The sequence below is a fragment of the Erpetoichthys calabaricus genome, chromosome 2 (assembly GCF_900747795.2).
Source record: "Erpetoichthys calabaricus chromosome 2, fErpCal1.3, whole genome shotgun sequence".
Lineage (NCBI taxonomy): Eukaryota > Metazoa > Chordata > Cladistia > Polypteriformes > Polypteridae > Erpetoichthys > Erpetoichthys calabaricus.
Genome location: NC_041395.2, coordinates 109390257 through 109415370, shown reverse-complemented (window position 1 = coordinate 109415370; position 25114 = coordinate 109390257). Strand labels below are relative to the sequence as shown.

The 25114-nt window shown below is 36.4% G+C and overlaps 1 protein-coding gene across 22 annotated transcripts in view; it reads left to right on the top strand.

The window, feature by feature from the left end:
- The window catches only part of LOC114645325 (uncharacterized), a 239951-nt gene that overhangs the window by 195377 nt on the left and 19460 nt on the right, over window positions 1–25114 (top strand). For 2 of the 22 annotated variants that reach the window (XM_051922685.1, XM_051922683.1), the window contains exons 10-14: window positions 10693–10831; window positions 14546–14686; window positions 18439–18570; window positions 21249–21325; window positions 23159–23202. The exons of 3 other annotated variants lie outside the window; for them this stretch is intronic. In XM_051922685.1, coding sequence (XP_051778645.1) covers window positions 10693–10831; window positions 14546–14686; window positions 18439–18570; window positions 21249–21325; window positions 23159–23202 — 533 coding nt within the window. Of the gene's footprint in view, window positions 1–3182; window positions 3237–6557; window positions 6671–10692; window positions 10832–14545; window positions 14687–18438; window positions 18571–21248; window positions 21326–23158; window positions 23203–23700; window positions 24461–25114 lie in introns of those variants that run through there. 17 more of the 22 variants (XM_051922676.1, XM_051922675.1, XM_051922686.1 and 14 more) reach the window with 15 other exon arrangements.

The following is a 25114-nucleotide window of genomic DNA, read 5'->3' as shown; positions in this document are numbered from 1 at the left end:
GACAAGACAGAGATGACAGTTCTGTCTCACAATTAAAAAGATGCAAACATATCTTCGCTCTTCAAAGGAGGCAAACAAATCATAGTGCTGTTTAGCTTTTAAGTATGCGAAGCACCGCGGCACAAAGCTGTTGAAAGGGCGGCAGCTCACACCCCCCTCCGTCAGGAGCAAGGAGATAGAGAGAGATAGAGAGAGACAGATAAAAAAAATCAATACGTGCCCTTCGTGCTTTTAAGTATGCGAAGCACCGTTCAGCATGTCGTTTCAGGAAGCAGCTGCACAAAAGATAGCAAACGTGAAGAATAATCTTTCAGCATTTTTAGACGAGCGTCCGTATCGTCTAGGTGTGCGAACAGCCCCCTGCTCACACCCCCCTACGTCAGCGCAAGAGAGAGAGAGAAAGTAAGTTGGGTAGCTTCTCAGCCATCTGCCAATAGCGTCCCTTGTATGAAATCAACTGGGCAAACCAACTGAGGAAGCATGTACCAGAAATTAAAAGACCCATTGTCCGCAGAAACCCGCGAAGCAGCGAAAAATCCGCGATATATATTTAAATATGCTTACATATAAAATCCGCAATGGAGTGAAGCCGCGAAAGGCGAAGCGCGATATAGCGAGGGATTACTGTACAGTATTTAATTTATTATTACAAACGTGGAGTTAATTTGAATAGTGGAGATCTTGTAAAATCTGTGATTTTTTTTTTATTCAATTGTCCTATGGTTATTTTAAAATTTATCATTTGTGCTTTGTTCCAGGAGTCCACACCTCTCCCTACTCCTGAGACCCCTCCTGTCATAAGTGGCGAAGAACATGCTACTGATGAAGAAAAGCTTGCGTCTTCAGTCACAAACCAGAAATGCACTTATTCACATGAATATGGATCAGATAATGAAGATTATCCTCAAACTCCTGATCTTTCCGCTTTTGTAAACAAAATGAATCTGAATTCTCCTTCAGAAGGTAAGCAGTTTAATGATACTTCAATTTACAGTATAAGGAAAGAATCATTAAAATATATTAATCTAATTTTATTTAGTATATTTTATACTAGTTTTTTTTGCCCAGGTATAAATATACAGCAGAAAACTGTCTTTTGGAAATTTAACATGACTAAACACAACCCATGATGAGACAAGAAGATCTACTTTTAAAAAAAGTGATACAATGAAACTTTTATCCAAATGATTTGAGAAGAAATCACTGTACATACCTGTGGTCTATGTATTTGTTTTTAAACTTTGTGCATGCTGAAGGCGTCATCTCATTCTCCCAGCACACTCCTGCTGCCTGATGGGAATTGTAGTCTCTGTGTTGTCGCTGGTTTTTGGGTCGTCTGTCTTTCATTATAATCCTTCTACCTGATATGACATGGAGCCTATATATTAAGTTGGACCAAAGGCAACTTACATGCAAAATTTTGTGAAAGTCGATTCGACATTTTTTGTGCAACCAAATAGATATACAAACAGCCTACAATTATAAGACAGTTACTTTATTTCTTTTGTATACTTACAATACCAGTAGTGTGCTATATATTCTGCATAAGCGTATATATTTTGAAATTATCTTCTTTTTTACATTTAGGTCACATATCATAAAATCACACAGAGCAAATTTTAGGCTGTTAGCAGAAATAATTTACAAGTTTTGCTAGACAATTTTCACATATTGTTATTACCTCACAGTGCATAAGTTCTTTTTTTAGGGGACTGTTTTTTCTAGAATCTCATAAAAAGAAAGTTCAGTTGAATTGGTATTGTAGATCTGAAGTTGTTTTTAATGATCCTAAACATTAACAGAAATAGATTTTTTTTGTTATGGCATGGCACTGAAATCTATCACATTCATATAAATGATTATCTTTCTTCTTGTCTTTATGGCACAATACAAGGGTATCACGTTACATTGTACCACAATGTTCCCATGAATAATGTCACAGTTAAATATTATCAGGCAGAATTGGTAGCTGTCATTTTTTAAGTGCAAGCCTCAAACTCAATTGGATTTATAATTAAATACAGGATATGTAATTTCACGAAAAGCAGTGATACTTATCTAACTTATTGGAATCATCTTTAAACATGCTGAGCAACACAGTGAGTGCCATCAATGGAACAAATTTCAATACAGATTAAAAAAGATGGCAAAAACAAATATTTTTACATTTTCTTTATTCAAAGATTCATACCAAATAGCCCAAAAACTCTAAGACCTAATAGTACATGTTTCCATAAAATTTAATATAAATCATTATAAGGTGTTATAAATGCAGTGATACAGTAAAAAGAGGCAAGTCTTTGCTCATTTTTCTCGTTAGCAATGAGAAACTTTCGCTTTTTAAACATATTTCTTATACATGCCATTACACAAAGATCCACTGCATATGATGTTCAAGTGAAAAGGTTTCTGTTGGTCTAAGAGCCATTTTCTAGGTTCGTCCAGGTTGGCTGGCTACCCACCAAATGTTGAGTGTACTGGAGCAGGACGTTTTAACTTCTGATGCCAACCTCCTTTAGTCACCCTTTATTGCATACAAGGGGGGTTAGAGAACTTATTGTAACAACTGGTCACAGAAGTAAAGTAAAAAAATAATGATGACAGTGTGAAATTTCAGAGTGAATCACTCATTATGTGTAGAAAAGTGTAGGTATGAATCATTAAATTCAACTTAGAGGTTAGTGAATTTTTTTTAGGTTAATAAACGGTGAAAACGTTTTGCCATGGGAAACTCTTCTTTGGAATGAATTAGATGACTGAAGTGCTACAACCATAAAATAAAAAAGCAATAATGATTTACCAAGGCATCAACTTGGTACAGTGGGCAGCACTAGACCTCAGTTTAAATGCCAAGTGGGGCCCAATTCAGCGTTCTCTGCTGACTTGCATCTTACAAGGTCCGTGGAATATTGCATGGCTGAAGAAGGACTGTTTTTTGCAATTTTATATCGGTGTAAGAGACATTGCTATACTGGTTTGCGAATAAGTTCCTTGAATTAATATTTTGATGCACTTTATTCAATTTTTATTAACAGTGCAAAGTTATAATCCCTACTATGAAATCAAGCATATGGAGGAACCCGGTTCACACCTTTATCAGTAAGTATGAAGTTAACTGTTTTTTTCCCCTTCATCTTCAGTCAAACATGCCTTCTCTTTTCTTGTCTTTGTCTCCTGTGCAGATAAAAAGATCAACATTAAAACCCAATGAGGATAACTCAAGGATGCAGAGGCAAGTGATTGCCTGTGCAACTAAAATGATTCTAATCAAAATGAAACATCATCCAATCTCGCCTCCCTCCACATCACTACCTGAGGTCACTTTACTGAGTTGGTCACGTAGGCTGATAGCTGCAATGAAACCAGTCCTGACAAAGGGGTTAAAAACAGTATGATTCTCATCATTCATTTTATGAACAGCAAGCCACAAAGACACAATAACACACTGTTAATTTCACACTCATAGTATTCTGACTACCTGCATATTTGCTTTGTCAGTTATCAGTAATAAGTGTTTTAAGTCTGTAACATTGTTTTAAGAAATAAAATACAAATATTCAGCAAAGGTAATTACAGAAATATCAGTCCTTTTTTAAAGAAGGGCTTTGTCTAGAAGATAAACAATTCATAAGTTCTGACAACTGGTGTTAAAGCTGCTTCATTACTAACATGAAAGCTTTAACTCCATTATCACCTTACTTTTAATTGACATAATAGCTTAATTTCCTTTTTTCCCTTCATCTTTATAGGCATTCAAGCCCTGAATGATTTAAAGTGAAGACCTTCTCATGTTCATATATACAAAATTTCAGTTAAACTTGATTTATGACTTGAAAGGGTAAAACATTAGGTACAAACTGCATTGCATTATTTTACTTAACCTACAGCATGTAGATACGTGACCTTCTGTTTGTTCCCATGTTCATGGATTTTGTAGCACACTTGACTTTATATTCTTGACCACATACAGCAAGCTTGATTTTTTCCATGTAAAACACAATAACTGTAAATGTTGCATGGCATTCCATAATACTTCTATCTTTATGAAAATATAATAATTTAACCATATACTGTATGCCACATGCCTAACACAGTACTTATTGCCAATGCCTCACAGTTCTGGCTTCAAATTCTGCACATAAGACCAACTTCTTTGTGGAATTTGCTTGTTCACCCCCTTTCCACTTGCCATTTTCTCCTATACTTCAGCTTTCCTCTCGCAACCCAAAGAAGTGCGTGTTTAGTTAACTGGCAACAATAAATTGACTCTTTTAACGGTGTACTTATGTGCCCTTAACCTGGCGAATCCAGTCCACTTGACCTTGTGTTGGTGAAATTATAATCGGAAAATGAATGAATGGTATATAATGTTTACCAGCAATGTTAAGAGCAATTGATAATATGGAAGACAAACCACTGAAAACATTTTATTGATAGATGGGATTACTTTATTAATCCCAAGGGGAAATTCACATACTCCAGCAGCAGCATACTGATAAAGAAAATATTAAATTAAAGAGTGATAACAAAGCAGATATACAGACATACAATAACTTTGTATAATTTTAACCGTTTACCCCCACCCCCCCCCCCCCCCCCCCCCCCCGGGTGGAATTGAACAGTTGCATAGTGTGGGGGAGATACGATCTCCTCTGTCTGTCAGTGGGAGCAGGACATTGACAGCAGTCTGTCGCTGAAGCTGCGTCTCTGTCTGGAGATGATACTGTTCAGTTGTATCAGTTGAACCATTTGTTTTCTATATATACTGTAGTTATACTGTATATATTGCTTATCTTACATGAAGAGTGAGACATGTGTATACTTTTTCAGACCAGTTGCATTTCTGTGAAGCACATTTTTTCAAATTTCCAAATAAGATTTATTTTAAAATTATTGCATAAACTAATATGGCCAATGAGAAGTGATGGTTCACGAGAATATCATAGAACACACTTGGTATATTCCAAATTTTAGGGACTTTTCATCAGACACAGTAAAAAGCAAACATAAAATTGCCAAATAAAGTAATAAATAATAATAAGCACCTACCAGCAAAGATTTTTCACCTCCTACTAACCCATCACACTTGTATAAGATTAATAGCTTTCAGTTACATACCCTTGGAAGACTCTACTAACTAGTAACTAATAACTAGTAACTCTTGGAAATATTGCTTGTCAATTAATATTTTATATTGATTGAAACCATCTTTGTCCTAACAGGTTTTCTTGAAATATTAGTGACATATTTTCTTGGAATCTGTCAATTCTCTTTTACATGTATAACAATTAGTACATTTATATTTCAAAACCCATCTATCCATCCTAGCCTCTCCTGGATAACTGCACTTCTCACCCTATCTCAAAGTGAGAGCCCAGCCACCCTGTGGAGAAAGCTTATTTCGACTGCTTGTGCCAGCGATCTTGTCCTGTCAATTGTTACCTAAACCTCATGACCATAGGTGAGGGTAGGACATAGATTGACTGGTAAATCAAGAGATTTGCCTTCTGGCTTATCTTCTTCTTCACCATTACAGATCATTATAGCGGCCACATAACTGTTCTCGTCACCATAGTCCTTCTGTCAATCTCCCCATCCCTTTTCTCCTCTCTCATGAACAAAACCCTGAGATAATAAACTCCTCCACCTGATGCAGTAACTCATCTTCCACTTGGAAAAGACAATTCACATTTTCCTACTGAGGAAACTCAATCACAAACCCTCCCAGTGCATGCTGGAGTTCACAGCATGATGAAGCAAACAAAACCACATTGTCTGAAGAAAACAGTGACGCAATTCTAAGGGCAGTCTCCTATCCCCCAGCTTCACCTTCATACTCTGTCCATAAAAACCACAAACAGACAAAGCACAGCCCTGGTGGAGTTCAATACCTACTGAGAATGGGGCTGGGTTTTTTCTGATTATGTGGACACAGCTTTCACTGTGATTATACAGGTACCAAATAGCCCTTATTAGAGGACCCAGCCAAGCACTCACCACAGAATTCCTCAAGAAACATGGTCATACACCTTATCTAAGTCCACAAAACACATGTGGACTGTTGGATGTACTCCCATGCACCCTCCATGATCCTCATGAGGGTGAAAGCTGGTCCACTGTTCAAATGTCTGGACAGAATCCACACTGGTCCTCCTAGATATGAGGTTACACGACTGGCCAGAGGATATACGGTAGTCATCAATCAACTGTCCCTGCATATCTTTGGGATATGAGAGGAAACTGAGCCCCTGGAGGAAAAAAAAAACATGGAAACAGGGTACTTATGCAAAGCACTCCTAGATTGTACCAGATCCTGGACTCAATTACAGACCCTTAGAGCTGTGAAACAGCAAACCTAATCACTTAAGTAACATGCTACAATTTTAATTCTTTCATTTCATTTACAACAGTTATTCATTGTCCTAATAACAGTTTTAGAACATCACCTACATATTTGTCAATCATTTGTGTATATTGTAACTAATTTTGTGGTTCTTTCTTTCATCACGTTCTGCTTTCACAATGTTTCAATCAGCTTTTATCCTTCAATCCAACAGGAAGATCTATTGTCAGCCCAGAAGCAAGCATTGTACCTGAACCTTCATCCTAAAGATAGTCCTTCTAAAGCTTCACCAGTAATGACATATGACCCACCTTCAATATGCTCAGGGTATGTGGCAATATATGCTAAATCATCTGAATCTGCTTTGAAGGAAACTATTTCTTTGTTTCTTTTTTTCTTTCAGTTTTACTAAGCACACTGTTACAAACAGGGTTGTGCACCAATTTATACCAATTGTATATTAGTTTATTAGGATAGAATAAAGAACACCATTAAAATTCCTGACAGGCCACTTTGCTACTTCAAACCCATGTTCTGATGATGCATGAAAGCAACATTTTATTGAACATATAGAATAAATTTAGAATAGCAAAATTCTCCAAAAGGACTCAAATTGTATAGAGTTTTTCTAACTTTGAATTTGCTATTACTAATGAGAAAAGAAACATCCAATTTATGCTTCTTCATAATAAGAATTCGACTAGAGTTCTAGGTATAAATAATTGTATCTTGACTTTACAGAGAATGCTGTAATAAACTATTTGAACAGGACGTTCAGTGGTAAAAACATTTTTTAAAGAAAGATTCAAGAAGAATGGCCAGGCTTACTGTATTCCAGCTAATAGACAGGTTACACATACTGTACTCAAAAAACAGCTCTTTATAGCAGTGGTGTGCAGAAAATGGTATGTCTTGAAGTGGTCCCACTCCTGTCAGTTAAGAATGACATGATGAGGCTACCAAAACTGGATGACTGAAGATAGGAAAAATGCCACCTAGCTTGATAAATCTTGATTTCTGCTGTGCCATATAGACAGCAGAGTGTGAGTTTGGCATAAACAGCAAGAATCCAGGTTTCCCATCGTACCTTGTATCAATAGCACAGGCTGACAGTAGTGGTAGTGTAATTGTAGTATTGTTTGGCACACATTGGGCCAATTAGCACGTCACTGCAGGACTAAGTGTGTCAGTTGTACAGCCCTTTACGGCCACAGTCCACCCTTTCTCTTACGGATATTTCCAGCAGAAATTACATGCCATGTCACAAAACATATCATGTCAAGCTTTTTCCACAAACATAACTGTGAGTTTAGTTTACACAATTGGCACTGATATTATTTATGTTATTTGACTGACACCTTTATCCATGGTGACTTGGAGACATAATTGGTTACATATGTTTTGTTTTTTCACTTGTAGCACAGGCAGGTGAAGTGACTTGCTCATTGTCACAGTTTTAGTAGTGGGATTTGAATCCACAACCTCAGGCTTTCAAGGCCAAAGCTTTAACCATTACGTCACACCACTGTCCCCAGATCTCAATCCAACAGAGCACCTTTGGGCTGAGGTGAAACAGGAGGATAGCATCATGAATGTGTGGATGAGAATCTGCAGAATTTGTGGGATGCTGTAACTTGGTAAATTCATAACTTTAAGAACTTAGGCTGTTCTGCAAGCAAAACGGCTTTCAGCCCAGTGCTAAATAGAGGAACCTAATATCATTGACATTGTATAATTCATGTTATAATACTGAAAAAAAATGGTTCTAAGATTCTTGCATGTTTCAATTTTTGATTTTTTGATTCAAGGGTGGAAGTATTCAAATATTTTGACTTGTAAATTATATTGCTCTTTCAAAGCTCCAAAAATTCTGTTTTGTGCATTATAGTGGAGTAAGATATTAAGCAACTTTCCCATCGAAGCAACTTCTTCAAACACATTTCGGGCAAAATTAAGAATTAATCCATCAGAGTGACAGATCATCAGCTTAGTCACGTGAGGCACATTTTGCAGGTGGCGCAGATAGTTATGTTTCTGTTCAGGGAGATTATTCCTGTGTGCATCTTTGTATATGAAGTGTGCAGTCTTTCTTTATCTCTGCAAAAGGGAAGGTGCATTGATACAAGTTATGTAGAATTAGATATGTTTGTGGGCTAAGCAAGCAGAATAAAACTTTCATTAGAGAGAATTGGAGGCTGCATTTAACAATTTCATGTTCTTTTTATCTACAAGGACAGGGGTTTGAGAATATTATAAAATTGTCCAGCAGACAGATCAGAAAACAAAGGGGACTATCATAGGCACGTTACAATACAGCAATTAATGCATCACTGCTGTTCCACCATATTAAACTAAAAATGTCTTCCATTCTCTACCCAATTATAAACTGCTTTTAGTGAATTGACTTGCCCAAATGCCCATTTCAAAACACCCTTTAAAAGGTTCTGTACTCTCATATGCTATATTTCTTTTGAGCTAACAGAGTGGCTCAATACCAGCAAATTTAGTTTCATCACTGTACACGTTTAGTTGGAGACAGCAAGTAATCCTTCATCCTGTGGGATTGGTTCTAGGATCAGCAATAACACTTAAGGTCCTATAAGTGCCAGGCATTACAGTCTCCTGGCTTCCATTGTCAGGTTGCACCTCTAAACTGTATTAAATGTATTTGCATTAAATAACCAAGTACCTAAAAGTTGTCTTTGGCTGCCTGTTCTTTATCATACTGGAAATGTTACGCATACTCTACTTCTGGAGACACTGTGTGCTAATTAAACGAGTAATGATTTTAAGACTGACACTTGTTCAGCTCGATAGATCTACCAAAACTCTCTATTCTGTTGTGTAAATAGATGAAGGTGAGTGATTATTATACAGGTTAGAAGTTTTTGAAACCTGTTGTGTTCTGTTAACTTCTTTGAATGCTGCTCTGGCGCTCTAATATGATTTTGGCTGCCTACCACTTCATTAAAAACTTGAGGAAGGCCTTTGAAAATTATTAATACTCAGACTAACTGCTTGACTGGAGATTTCCCAATCTTTCCCAATCTCTGGACTGAAATGTTTCTTCTGTCTCTTCTCCTTCTGCACTCTCTTCTTCTATGGCTAAATATTTATTGTTGTATTTCAGTTTTTTTTGTTCATAGTTAAATCTTTCATTTGTGTTTAATAAAAATTGTTTCTATTATTTCCTTTATTCTTTATGCTTATGTTATGCGCCTTGTGTTTTGTGGTTGGTTTCCCGAGAGGTGGTGCCACCTGCCCAATACCACAAGGGACTGCTCTCAGCCGTATACAGCTGGGGGTAATCCACAGTTCCTTGTGGTTCATTCTAATGCACTTGAGAGTTGGTTAGTATTCATTTTGATTCTATTTGTGTTTTTTTGGGATTTATTGTGTTTTTTTTTACCTTTTTGCTTTGTTCTTGACCACACTTTGGATTTCACATTGGAACATTTTTTATACAGTATTTCATTTCATTTCAGTTATTTATTTAGCACATTTAAAAGACAGGTATCAACTATAGTGCTGGACAATAAAATCAACTAAGATGAAACAAACATTTAGCAAAGTAAAACAGAAGAGTAAAAAGAAACATTTTAAAAGGAATACAATGACTAGCAGATTAAGAAAGTAATTCAAGCAGAGAACCACAATCAACTGGCAGCAATACAAAACAAACCACGACAGAATGGACAGCTGAATTTATAGTCTTTAAAATGACTCAAAAGCCTGAGAAAATAAATATGTTTTTAAATTTGATTTAAAAATATCTGTTGTGGAGGATGACTTAATAAAAGATGGAAGACTGTTCCAGAGTCTTGAGGCAGCTACAGAGATGGCCCGGTCACCTTTAAACCTCAAATGAGAGCATGGAACAGTTAAAACATCTGATCAGAGGACCGCAGGGCTCAAGAGGTAGAATGGAGGCTGACAAGGTCAGAGATATTGGTTGGAGCTATGCCATGGAGAGTCAATGTTCTGTTTTTGACTTTGTTCGCCTTGTCTTTTGCCTTTTTTAGGAAATTTCTTTTTGATTTTTGTGCTCCTTGGAGCTCCTTGTTGTTACAGAAAATTTTTGTAAAGAAGAAATCTTTTTAATTAACATAGCTACACACCCTTCATCATGTCACACAAAGGCTTCAAAGTCATCTCCCTGAAAGTCCAGAGGGCAACAATCCTAAAGCCTTTCTAGATTCCTGAACGTATTATTTAAAAGTAAAATGTGTAATAATTTCATTTTAATAAACTAATGGTTTCTTCACTAACAAAATTAAATATTTTAAAAATTATATATATCATTTATATATGTTTTTTTCATATATTTGTTTTTGGATTATCTATTTCAGTGTTGAAAACGAAGAAGCCCTCGATGCTTTTGAAACCAAATCTTATGCAGAAGAACATTTACTATCTAGCTTTGAGCTATCAAAACAGAACGAGAACAGTCTCTCAAGTCCTTTGTCAGAAAGTGGCAAAACTGATCTGGTAAGTCAAAACGAGAAATAAAATTTTTTAAATGTATATAATTTAAGGAAAGGTACAGTAACAATAAGATCCTTATACCCAAGTGTAGCACTAGAAAACTTTCTCTGATATGGCGAACTTAAGGCTAAGTAACCTGAATAAACTAGACCTCATGAATTAAATATTGCTTTAGGCAAAGGAGCTTAACTTTTAACATTATGTTGTCTTAATTAGACTACATTATAAGATATATGTAATCATAGAAATGAATATGGAAATAAAAAAAAACTAAGAAATTAGTTAACATTTTATTATTGAACATTCTTCTACAGTTTTAGTTTGCCAGAAGCACATCTATGATGTGTCCTCCCTTTATCGACTTGGGCTGTACAAGATCACTGTGTGAAATCTAGGACTACCATCTACTGATCAGTCTCTTGCTACTACCAAGGTTATTGTAGTTAACGAAAACAAAATCAAAACTGAAACTATTAATAACAAATATTTTCATTACATAAAATAATCAACAAAATTGAAATGAAAAACTAATACTAAATGAAACTACTAAGGTAGTTGGAAAGACTAATAAATACAATACAATAATAAATTATTAAAAATTATTTTAGTTTTCCTCAGAACCGGACTTACACAAGGTTTAACCTGGGCTGCAGGGGTCCTGAAATTAATCAAAATATGTTAATAAGAATTTCATATTGGGTTTTTGAATAAATGTTCCTACTTTTAGTCTTTAACCCTTGTAACTTTTAACTCTAAAACAAAGTCATCCACCACACGCTGCCTGCTTATATTCATCCAGTGAATGGCGGCTGGTGAAGAACGGTGGGTGTTGGCACAGCATTTGTGGTAACAGAACATGCTGAATAAGGGCCTGTAAAGTGTGTGATGAAGAAAGCAATTAACTGTGAAATAACAGTGACAGTTCTTCTCGAGCTGATAGTGACAGCATGATAGATTCTGGTTCATGGGTTAGTGAAGCATACCAAGGTGATGATTTTGCTTTGAATGTGCTTAGTAGCCTTCAAAGCTACTCTTCACTGGATCTGCTGGGCTCAAGAGAGAAGTATTAGATTCAGATAATCCCTTACAGAATTTCAGTCTGTTCATGAACGAGGACATGTTAGCTGTAATTCTGACTGAGCCCAAGATACAGTATGTATACAACAATTAATACTGCAGTATACACTAAGCTAAATTCCAGGCTGCATGAGTCTGTTGTCCATTATGATGAGCTGCCACATTTGTTTGCTCTTCTTGTATATCAAGATGTAATTCAAACAACTGAAATCAGAATGTGCTGGACAACAAAACATTTACCGTATGGACAGAAAACTTGCGAGTGAGTAGTGTTTTAGTTTATTTCTCAGGTGTCTGTTTTATATTGACAACAATTCACTTGCCACTTCGCACAGGTGAAATCCTGTTTGAAAATAACAGACAGACCAGGTTAACATACATGATCAGCACACTGCTGACCAATCACTTTGCTTTAAAAAGATCGTTGTAAACAATCGTTATAAAATTCCTGAGTTGGAAATATCTTTACTGAACTACAGGTAGGTAGGTAGGTGAAAAACTAAACCTACTAATGTGTTTTTGTGTTTATTCTTTATTTATTAATTTGTCTTTTTTTAGTTTACATTCACAGCTCAAAATACCTGATATTGTGAAAACAATCCAGAATTATGTTTTAAAATATTTGTCCCCCCTTTTTTTTCAATTTTTTTTTTCTCTCTCTCTCTCTTAAAATAGATAGTTGAAATATTATATTCTCTTTGTTCTTAACATCAGCCATGTCATACATATTGCACACCAGGGATTTGTCCTGCCTTGTATTCAAAGCTACTGAGGTAGGCTCCAGGTTTCCTGCTATCCTGCTCTGGATGAAAAAAATAATCAAGAAAAAGGCTTGCATCATTTGAAAGATTATGTAGCTGTAAAGAAAAAGGTTTCTGAATTAAATTAATTTTCTTCTTTCAGAACTTTTCTTTAAGAACATATGGCTTTTTATATTTTTCTAGTATATCAGTTGCTTTTGTTTTATACACATTGTGACCACTAGGGGGCATTGCAACACCCCAAACCCCAGACACAACTGCACAGACACAAGACCCAATATACTATAATAAAAAAAGTTTAGTACAAAAGGCTCCAAAAGTGTCATAAACACAAATATTCTTTTTCTTTCTTTCTTCTCCACTCCTCTCAGGCAAGCTTTGTCTGTCCTCCACAGCTGACTCCAACTCGCCTGGATGAGGTCAAGCAGTTTCTTTTACCCTGGACCCAGGAGTACTTCCAGTGCTAGGGCATAGCCTGTTGGAAGCACTTCCAGGTCAAACAGAAGACCTACAAAGAAGTAGGGCTTACTAATCTCGGGAGCTCCTCCTGGTGATCCACACGGAATTCAACAGGGCTGCCTTACGGGACTACAGGTCCCGGTATGTGAAAATCCTAGCCAAAGAATTATACCATTTAGTGTATTGGGGGAGCAATTGGTCCAAAAAGGTTAACTCCCCCGATTCTACCATTATATTTGCCACCCGGCCAGGTAAGGAACCTGCAGGGACACCCACGTATCCACTTCCATTTTGGTATCTTGTGCTTGTCTCCTGTCAGAGACAGGACCATCCTTGCCTTCTTTTTCTTGTTTCTGAAGGGCTGGCCTCCTATCCAAGTAAAGAACTTTGCCCCATCCCGGCTGGGACCCCTGCCCACATCCACCATCCATAATAACATTTACTGTATATGGTGTGGATGAGGTGTGTCAAGGCTTTATCCATTGTAGGTTATACCTTATAATGGCCACTGGTTACACTGAGCACATGCTATAGACTACACAAAGTCAAATGATCTAAAGAAAAGCTTAAAATAAGTAATAAAAATTATTATTTTCTTCAAGAGTTCAGCAGGTTGATACATGCCACTAGGAAATTGTAAACCATGTCATTAGAAGCACTGACACTGATATGAAACCTCTAGGGGGTGTAGAAATAATAAAGTCAGACAACCCCGAAAATGCACCTGCTGTATAACACCAAAAGTCTTTACATTTTCATACTGCAATTTTGCTTCTTTTTAATACTAAAGATGGATATAATTATGTGGCAGCATTTGTCGGTACAGCAAATCAGTTAACACTGCATGCAGCTCAGACACACCAGAGGGTTAGTGAGAGGCCAGTTCTTAAATTTCAGGTCAGCAAGGAGTAGATGTGTTTCATAATCTGGGGCACTCAATTATCAATGAGATGCTGCAAATCTCACAGAAACTGACCTACTCAGGGCTTAGCAGAGTGCTGCATGGTCAGACATGCAAGTTAGAAATCCACTGCACTCTGTACACATGACGATTCTAGCCCTCTAAGCCTGGAGTTACTTACCACGAAAGTTTGAGCTCTGTCTCCAGAAGTGATCCTAACCTAATCCTGGTTCTAACCTAGGGATTAGATTCAACAATGAGTGTAGATGGCTTTTTTAAGAGTAGGACAGAATGCGTATTAGAAAAGGGAGAAGGGAGATGGCAAGTTTGGGAAAGGCACTGAAAAGCAGCAGTGAGGTGGCCAAATGAGCTGGCCATTCCCAAAGGACAAGTGCAACAGCAAGTTACTTTTGGTTTCATATCCATAAAAAGAATTATTGCCGTACTTATTTGATGTTTAAAGTGTTTTATTCTTGTTAAATTGAAACACCATAATTAATTTCCTTTCATATCACGTAGGTTCTGCTTGGAGAGGCCACAGACCTGAATGATGACTTGATGAACAGAATGTCACAGAAAAGAGAAGATAGTGGAGAGCTTGTATACTTAGAGCCAGACTTGGATCAAACCAGTCCATCCCCATTTATTCATAAATTGCAGGTTTGTATTTAACTATTGAAAATGTTAAATATGGTGTGTGTGATATGTAATTTTGATTGTTTGAAAATGATAAACCACTCAGTCCAATGGTCTTATTTGATAAGCTCATATCAAATTTGTCCCAGAATTTCATCCAGATCTTTTTTAACAGAGTTTTCATTCTGAAAGCAGATTCAATAGTTAATTCAAATGACTCTGATGGACCACCTTTACTGATGCCTGTAATGAATGTTATTTTAACATTATGGTTTCTCTGAAATTATATTTTTTTTGTATCTTATGTCTGAGGTGTAATCAGACACGGATGAAAATAGCAACCAGAAAATGAAAACGGTAAACAAGTGTCAAGCCTAACCTCGGCAATCCTATCATTCAACCAAGTCAAGAATTGTAATCTAATATCAAAGGCAGAAAAACAAAATGTGTTTGAACTGGAAAATTGAACATTAAAGTATACATCCAATATAAAGTCTTTTGTTTTCATCCTCAAACTCCAGTAAGTTATAGACAATTACCTTACTGTTAGTGTTAAGATATGCATAATTCCTCCAAACAAAAAAACCCTAAATGATGCCTCCAAAGTAGCTGGGGAGCAGACCTTCAAAATAGGTAACTGATAAAATTTTATTTTAAAGACCAAAATCCTGTTGCAAAAAAAAACCACAATTGGAAGAGTCCATCAATCTTTAGCTTGTGTAACAAAAAGGCAATCGAAGAATCTTTATAAAGTAAAAGATCTATTTCACAAAATATGCTCTATAGTAGAACAAACTCCAAAGAGCACAACAGGTCCAGATGAAGTTGCTTTCACAAAATAGATAATCCAATGACAAAAAAGTTGCAAAAACACAAATCCAAAGAGAGGTCAAAAAACAGAGTACAAAGGTAAAAAAATCCAGTAAATCAAAACCACAGCAATAATCAAAAGAGAACTCGCCAACACCCACCACATACAATGTAGGGCAAGGAACTGTGTGTCCCCTTAGCCTTTAGAGAGCTGAGTGTAGTTCCTCAGTGGTGCTGGACAGGTAGCCCCATCACTTGGAGAACCACCCACAAAATAAAAGGCACATGGTCAAAGCATGGACAAATAGAAATTAAATAATAAATAAAACTAATTAAAAAACACACAGAAAAATACAAGTAATACGCATTGTAAAAGGTGCTATATACGCGCCTGACACAGACTGACATGGAGGCACGTGTAAAATCAACAAAATGATTTATTTCTTCTTCAGCTGAGGTCCACGTCTTCCCCGTGTCCCTCAGCCCTAACACAGTCCCAAGCACACCAAAATAAAGCACACCACACTCTTCTTCCTCCACCACTCCTCCCAGGCAACCTCAGTCCTCCTCCTCCCGACTCTGGCTCCTCAGTGTTGGCTGCTGGCTCCTTTTATAAGGCACCCGGAAGTGCTCCAGATGCTTGATTGCCGAGTTCTGGCTGCACTTTCGGGTGTGGTGAAAACACTGCCCATAAGGACCCCGCTGCAGCATCCCCTGGCCGTGCCTGCAGAACCCAACAGGGCTGCACCAAACTTCAATTTCCATGGAGCCCAGCAAGAAACCAAGGCACCGCTCCAACCCAGGGGATTGCCATCTAATGTTCAGGGGGAGATATTGAATAGTCTATGGCTGCTCCCCCTGAACATATACTGAAGGGGCATCCCAGCTGGGCATAGGCCCCAGCCGTCCGCCACAGCATAAATAACAATATCAAGATTAGCTCACACAAAGTTTAGACTTTGACTTTGATTTTCCTTTTGAACTTCTTAACAGACCTTGTATATTTAGAACATTAACTAATGGCTCGACTACTCTTTTAAAAATAGCTCAAAAAAGACTTTAACTGAACTCACTTAAAAAACTGTTCATAGGACATTAAGTATACCCCTTATGAATCCAAAACTCATCCTTAAATTCAACCACTAAATTGTGCATTGTGTTGTAACTTACTGTATTGCTTTTGCCCAAAATATAGTAAAACATAGTGTCATAAATAAACCATGAAAAAAATGCTTTGGTATATGTCCCCATAATTCATTGGCTGAACCCACTGAACCCAGTTAATCCATTTTATGGGGTGGCCACAACTCGGAGCCAACTTTACATGTGGCTCTAGACAGCAAAATTCAGTACAATTTGTTTTTTGAGAGTATTGTCAGATCTTGTCAGATAAAGCAGAGTCAAGTTGAGTATGTCATAGATGGAGAGTGTGTGATCACCAAATCAGTTGTTCATATAATTGATTAACCCGTTTTAAAAAATACATGTGGAATATGTTTTTCACCCTCCAGATGGAATATTTCTGTTGAAAATGCTTTTGAGGGTTATAGTAACACACAATTGCTCTCTTTTCCTTTGTTCCATTGAGTTTGTAGAAGCATATTTCTACATTAGTCATATATTTTCCATATTGTCGCCTACCAATAGACACACAGAATTTCACCAGTGTGAACATGACAAACGGCATACTTAGTACAGGATCAGTTTAACACCAGTGGTTTGGCAGGGTGGTACCTCTGGTCCTTCATTGGTATACTCTGATTCTTTAATAACCCTTATGTTCTTCTTTAAGATTCTGACCTACTCCCTCCTTTAAGAGTTATGACCACAGAAATCATGAGGACTTGGATCATTCTTTGCATGTTTTTTTTTACATTTTATGGTTTTAATTTTTAGCACTTGTTTTCTTTCATTGTTTGTTTTTCAGTTTGTGTTGCTTTTCATATGAGAACTGAGCAAAATGCTTCTACTTTAGTACTTGAAAATATAAATATGTCAAGCAACGTGCTGGCAAGTAAAATCTAAATGTTTTAATTGAAATATGTTTCTAGTTATGCTAATACATTGCATCCTTAAATTAAGCATGTACATTCTGATTAGTGCTTTGCTCAGTGGTTTATGACAAGATGTATGGAGTGAAGGGTAAGTAATGTCACTAGCCATTTGCAGTAAACTGCCTGCCTAGTTGTATAGATATGTTGTATGTAAATCTGAAATTCCTTGTCAAGACTATGACTGTCAGTGTTAGCCAGTTTCTGAACAGCACACTTGACTGAGTTACACTTGGAGCACTGCTGCACATTAAGAACTGACTCCTGTTGTACTGAAGGGACAGCAGGTTTGAGTAGATGGATCTCTGACCTGCTGTCCCCTCTTCAAGGGACAGGCTAACCCTATCCCAGGAAATGTTATAGGGAACTGTGGTTAATCTTGGCATTACATAGGGGCCAGGGTTTAAAAGAGACTCTCAGCCAGAAGGATAGTGAACTTGGAGTCACAAAGAAAACTAAACAGGGGTGTAAAAAATGGGAGGTTGAGAGGCGAGATACATTTGAGAGGTGTTGGAGATGGAAAACTAGGCTGTGGCATCATTGTTTGAAGGGGAACAAATTCTCTAGGAAGTTTGTTTGACAGAGGCTTTGTTAGTCGGCTTGGAAGGTGATTGTGTTTACTGTTTTTTCCCTTTGTTTTCCTACTTTGAGCTTGTTGCTTTGTTAACCCTTCTTGCATTTATTATTTGTGTAATAAACCTTCTTATTTTGGTTATTTGGTCTCATTGGAGTCTTTCCTTTGTTTGGGGAGGCAAAATAGGTACCATTTACTGTTAACACACTATATAATATGTTGATTGTATATTGCTTGTTTTTCATTATCATTTCTGGTGATCTGAGCATTACTTCATTCTTAATTTTCAAACCATATGCATATGGATGGAAATTTTATCGTATGCATTGCTTTGATTTTAGCAAATGGACACCTCAATGGCAGATGACATTTTGTTTACAAAACTAATGCTATATCCTTCAAGTGAAAAGGAGGAAACAAAAAGTGAAGAGCAAGAAGACCTGAACTCTGCCCTGGAAATTGCAAGAAAGAAGGTGAGGGTTCTGTTTGAAATTCCTGTTTGTTTCTTCAAATCACTCCTATGCTTCTTGAATTTGCAGTGTGAAACACCTTTTCTATGTGTCACCTTGACCTAGAACTGAACAACTAAGAGATCAAAATATTAAAAGTATGTATTATACTAAAACACAAAGGTAACGGTGATGATTTACTGCAAAAGTACAGAGCAAGGACCAAAGTTACAAACTCCCCACAAGGAAGGAAGGAAGGAAGGATAGACAGATAGATACTGTACCAGTACCCATTGCAATGTTCAACTCAATTAATTCCTAAATAGTGCATCGAGTATAGATTCATATCACTAATACGTGTTGATAAATATAATACAATAATAGTAAAGTCCTACACTATACAACATTAAATCCATATTAAGTTAAACATACAATAAAGCAGAACAGAATCACAATAGTCAAGCATAGCAAAATCATGCAAATATAAAGTAGTGTTAATATAAAAAGTGAAGTTTATCCAGGTGATAAAAGAGAAAGGGGCAATAAAAACTCCAATTAAAGGTATTCCTGTAAAACATTAGAATATTACAAATGTTTTGAGAAGAACAGATCATTCAGCCCAACAAAGCTTGTCAATCGTATCCACGTAATTTCTCCAAAATAACATCAAGTCGAATTTTGTGTTCCCCTCAAATCTTACTCTGTACCACAGGGGTGGAAAACTCCAGTCCTGGAGTGTTGCAGTGGCTGCAGGTTTCATTCTAACCATCTTCTTCATTAGTTTTTACTGCTAATTAACTTCATTTGCCTTAATTTTAATTAACTTGATTCAGGCCCCTTAGTTCGCTCTTTTTCTTTAATTAGCTACCAAACAATAATGAGACACAAAACAAAGTGCCACATGACCAGCTCACCTGTGCCCATCACACAATATCTGAAAATAATGAAAGGTGAAGGCCTCAGTAAGGTTTATCTCTCAGGTCTCCAAAACATTTTGACAATGTTCTTAGAAAAAACAGAAAATTAAAAGTTATGGAAATGTCTGCTGTATCAGAATGAGAGCAGCAACAAGCCACAGAATTAAATAACGAGATTAATTAACAGCAAGAATTGGCTTCTCATTAAGAAACTGGTTGAAGTGAAATTAGTTGGGAGTTTGAAACCCCAATTTAGCTGGTCAACTGTTGACTTGTTTCACATTTGATTTCTGTTTGGCTGTCATTTAATTGAGAAAATAATTAATTCAAAGCATTGAATCCTTAAAAACAGGCATATTAAAATGAAGGGAAAAAGAAGTTAATTAGCAGTGAAAACTGGTCACTGATTAGGAAAAGGGTTAGAATGAAGACCTGCAGCCACTGCGAAATTCCAGGACTGGAGTTTGCCACCCCTGCTCCACCATTTTGTGAAATTAACCCTAACAAGTTTCCAACTGTTCCAAGTTCCAACTGTTCCAACCCTGTGTTCTTGTTGAAATCATTTTAAATGAATGGCCTGAATTTGTCATACCAATTTTTTTTTAAATAAAATCATTCATGTCACCTGTTAATATCAATTTTCTTAAACTGAAAATGTTCAACTCATGTAATCTTTCCTCATACTATGTACAATACCATGTAGTCCTGGAATCAATTAATGAACTAATTCAGATAACCAACAATGACTTTCTTTGCAATTTTGATCTTTATCTTCCAGTTGACTGAATTCTATTGCGTTGTGTTGGCTAGTGTTTCATTTGCTTTAATATCCTTCATTCACCTTTCAAGCCAGTCAATCATTTTCATAACTATGGTCAATCAAATGTCTTAATCTTCTTTTTATATAACTGGCAGCCTTCTACACATGTCATACATTTGTTACATTTTTCATCAACCTCAATTTCTTCAGTGCCCTCTGTGTCCAGATATTATAAGCTTCTGCTTTGCCGTTTCTTGGTATCCTCCAGATGGCAGAAAGATTTGACCATGAGTTGGTGATATTCTAGTAATGTTCTGCTTTTTTGTGCTTTATTTATTTATTTACATTCCCAGGACATCATCAAAATCTACCCCAACATTTTCAGACTTTGTTTGCAGAATGCACAATGTGACAAAGTGTAGGTTGTGCTTGACAAGTAACAATTTAAAATACCTCATTACATTTTGAAAACAGGACATTCTTGTGCATTTATTTTCCTTATTTCAACTAAAAGGGCCTTCCATCCTAAGACATGGAATGATGGTTCCAGTGCAATGCTTGGAGCAGCCTCACATGCAGACACGGAGTAGATGCCAGCAGAATCTCTTTCAAGAAAGAAACCAGCCCCCTACAGGGCACCAAGTCCATGTCTGGGCACCCTGTATAGGCACTAACAATCAGTCATAAAATGCCAGTTTACAGTTACCAGTTAACATAATCTGAATGTCTTTGGGATGAGTTAAGGACGCTGGAGGACCCTGACAAAAACACTAGGGTACAAGGGTGAAATCGGCACCTTGCTGTTGTGTTAAATTTCCACAGCAGTATTTCTTATTATATACTGGACATATTACACAACTTGTATTTATTTTTTCAATAGATACGTGTTGTTGATTGCTGAATTTCCATCAGATTTTTCCATCATATGTTACGAGGGTTGCATTTGTTGAGATTCTCTTCATGTTGCTTTAAATTTTCTGGAATCAGTATTACTTTTTTTACCTTTTTTTATTGTTGCATTTCAGATTGTGGCCAAAGAAAGAGAGGTAATAGAATGGCAAAGAAAATACGAAGAGAGTAGAACTGAAGTTGATGAAATGAGGTAACCAGTTTAATGAACAAATTCTAATAATATAATTAATATAATTTTTCTAGTCACTTTTAACATTATAGAGCTGGAGTCTCCCAGAATGATTGGGCAAACTGATAGCATGATTAATCTATATATTAGCCACCCTGATCTATAAACTGATGTATTTCCTTTAATGGGTCAAGAAGTTTCAAAGTCCATCCTAAAAGCATTTGCAGCAAAGCAGGAACCAATCATTCTATTACTCACACCAAGCGTTATATTCAAGGAAAATTTCTTACCTGAAAAAAACAGCAACTGAACATGGGAACAATGTGCAAATTCTGCTCAGGTAGTGATGTGAGTTAACAGTGCTAACCACTTTAAAAATATGCCGCCTCATTGTGAATCACTCGATCTCTGTTTTATATAACAACATTAACAGAATCAACATCCCAAGGCACTTTGAAACAATACAAAATTACAGATGAGTACAATGCAAAACAAAAAAAGTAAGAAATGTATCGCTGGCTAAAATCTGGACAACCATCTGACAGACTTTCAGCATCAGTTGTTTAAAAACAGCCATATAAATCCAGGAAGGATACAGTATAAATCTAAAAAGCAGTACTAAAGATGATACATCAGTGAAAAAAGGAGATAAATAGGTCAAGAAAAGTTACAAAGAACACATACACCAGGATGCAAGGTAACAGAAAAGGGCAAATTGAGTAATTTTGGTCGGAGTTGCCATGGGTTTAGTATCATACTGTGAGGTGGTGACAATATTCCCATTATTAATAGTTGTGATCATGCACCTTTCAAGAATACATGTAAGAATACATGTGAACTGACATTTGAGCTTGAGTTTTTAACTCATTGACAGCCACATGTAAGTCGAATGCTTTTTTTTTCCCATTTGGTTATATTCTTGAATAAAAGCGCACATGTTTATTTGATATTTGGACTTCACACATCATACACTTCTTGTCATTATTAGTATAACATTGAAAACGTTTCTGCTTTAGGTATGTGTTCAGCATTTCTTGCATTTCTTACACTTACCTAGATCTTTGTAGACACGGAACACACATGAAATGCATGTATTCCAAATAACGATATACTGTATAATATACGCTATACAACTCCAGGCACATCACACACAGATAAGGAGCCTTAGCTTGAGCTGAGAGAACTTTTTGCCCGCAAGCTGAGCTCCATCGAGGGGGGTATTGGGTGGAATGGGACAGCAGGCTGCTTGCTGCTTGTGCTGATCAACGCATTTACAAAACAAAAGACGCTGATGGAGAGGTGCAAGGGGATTTAAGGTGGGCGGGATTACAAGTTTTTTTGTAGGCTTCAGGAATTCTAGTGTTAAGTGATGGCACCAACCCCTGACTCAGAGTGGAATTACCATTTGATGAGCTCTGAAGTTGTCTCCGAAGCACACGTGTGTGACAATATATAAAACGAATGTGAGCAATAACCACATGCTGGAATTAGTTACCTCAGAATGTTAAGACTTGTGTTCAAAAAGGACTTGATAGAAACAGAAGAATTACTGATCGTTAGCAACTCGACTCTATTGGCTGTCAGTTGCACTATTTAAATTCTAAGCTAATATACAGTATAAGTACTTTTAAATGGATTTGTGGGATTTTCCTATACTTTCTTGCTTCACGTCTGGAGATTCCACAATGTTAAGACATGTTGTAAAGTAATCTTGAATGGGCAATCTGAAGTACGTGTTTTAGCTGCAACATGGTGTCCTCAAATTCAGTACATTTTCTTTGTTGTATTTATTTCTTTTTTATTCACAACAGTTTAAAGCTTTACTCATTATTTTTTTTTTTTTGCTTTTCACAGAAAAATAGTGGCTGAGTATGAGAAAACCATTGCACAAATGATAGGTAAGCATTCCAGTATGGAATTCAACATACCTGACACTTTAAAAAATATTGATTATCATTTTTTTTTTCTGTTTGTTTTACTAGATTAATTTTTCAAAAGGTTGTATTACTTGTATTACCGAGGACCCCCACTGGGACAAGATTATAAACTACTAGCAAATTGTTATCTACTATATCTATAATGTAGCATGAAATCTTAAACAATATCTCGGGTGAAAAAAACAAAAATTTTGCCATCAAATTATTTTTCTATAGATTATGGATCTTAGATAAATTATGGAGTTTGTGTAAATTAATAGCACTGTAGTTGCCAAGGTTTTAAAATGGTAATGCCCTATTTAATAACATCAAGTTAACAATGATCAAATCAAGAAAAAGGGTATACCATGAAACACAGTGAACCTAGCGCAACATCATTTAAAGAAAGTATTGCATAAGTTCTTTAAAAGCATGTGTCTACATACTGTATGTACTGTATATGTTGTTTATTTCTGGTAGGTTCATCTCCAAAAAGGATGCATAAGTACTGTAAGTCAGTTGATAAATTTTTTTTACTTCACACTTTTCATGGCCACAACATTACATGGCACTTTACAAGGCAGGTGTTCACAGGTCAAAAATACAATCGCTGCATCGCTGCTGTGCTATTGTTACAAGTTTGTGACGTTCATTTCCTGCATAGTGATGCACTGTCAGGTAAATAGCTGGGCATTTAACTGAGTGCTCACCCTGAGTGTGCTGATTAAGGTTCATTAGTCTTGATTTACCTTCTCTGTCTAGCTCAGGTTGATTCCTATACTTTTCCACCGAAAGCCCTGAAAGAATTTGGTGTACAGTACTAATAACCACAAAAAGTCCTTGTACTCCTGGATAGTACTGCTGCTTGGTCAGACCTGATGTCCTCTACTGTATATGGGAAGATGTTTGGGGCCTATATGCCCATTGTTTCATAATTTCTCTTGCACTGTTTTTCTTTCCTTGTTCGTCCCTTGCATCTTGACAGATGAGAGTTTTCGTGATTATTATTATTAGTATTATTACTATTCAATCTGAATTGATATATAGGAAAAAGGCAAAATCTTGCTCTTTGTAGTATAATTCTTTTAAAACACTTTGAACTGCATTTAGAATATGAAATGTGCTACATAAATGGATGTATTATTAGATTTAGCATTAGCAGTCAACGTTGTTGCATCAATTTTATTCTGCTTATTTGCACGATGAAACATGGTATAATCTATAGATACTGTATGGTATAGTTAGGGTGGCAAAAATGCCTCTTTTTTTCTTGGTTACCTTATTTAGTTCCTGAGCAGTGTGTTTTAAAACTATATATCTAACTTTTAACATAACTGAAGAGATGACAGGAACAAGAGTTTAGCTAACATTAGAACTATGTGTATCAGGATAAGTGTAATTAAAGGGGACCCATAATAAGAAATTCTAAATATTTTGTCCATTTTTCACACTTTATGGGACACAGTGCTATGGCCTTTTATCATATTCAGCTAGCTTCTCTTATATTGGAAGTAAGGCTTCATAATAGATGAATGGTATAGCTTTAACAGAAATTCAAAATATTGTTTTTGTTAAGTTTATGTTAAGCTCAGTTGACTTAAAATAAATCACCTGTGAAAAATGTTGTACTATTTAATAATATCACCATCCCTAAAGTGGAAAATCATAAACTACATGTGAAAAATGCTATATTATTTAATAATATCACCATTCCTAAAGTGGAAAATTTTTTGCACCAAGAACAGATGTCAGTGATAATTATAATTCTACTATAACAATATTCAGCTGCCCATGTTATTTTATTTTAGACAAGCCCTGTCTAATGTTGATGTGTCATTCCATCCATGGCTGGTTCTTTTCTTCCACCCGCTGTTGCCAGCTCCCCATAACCCTG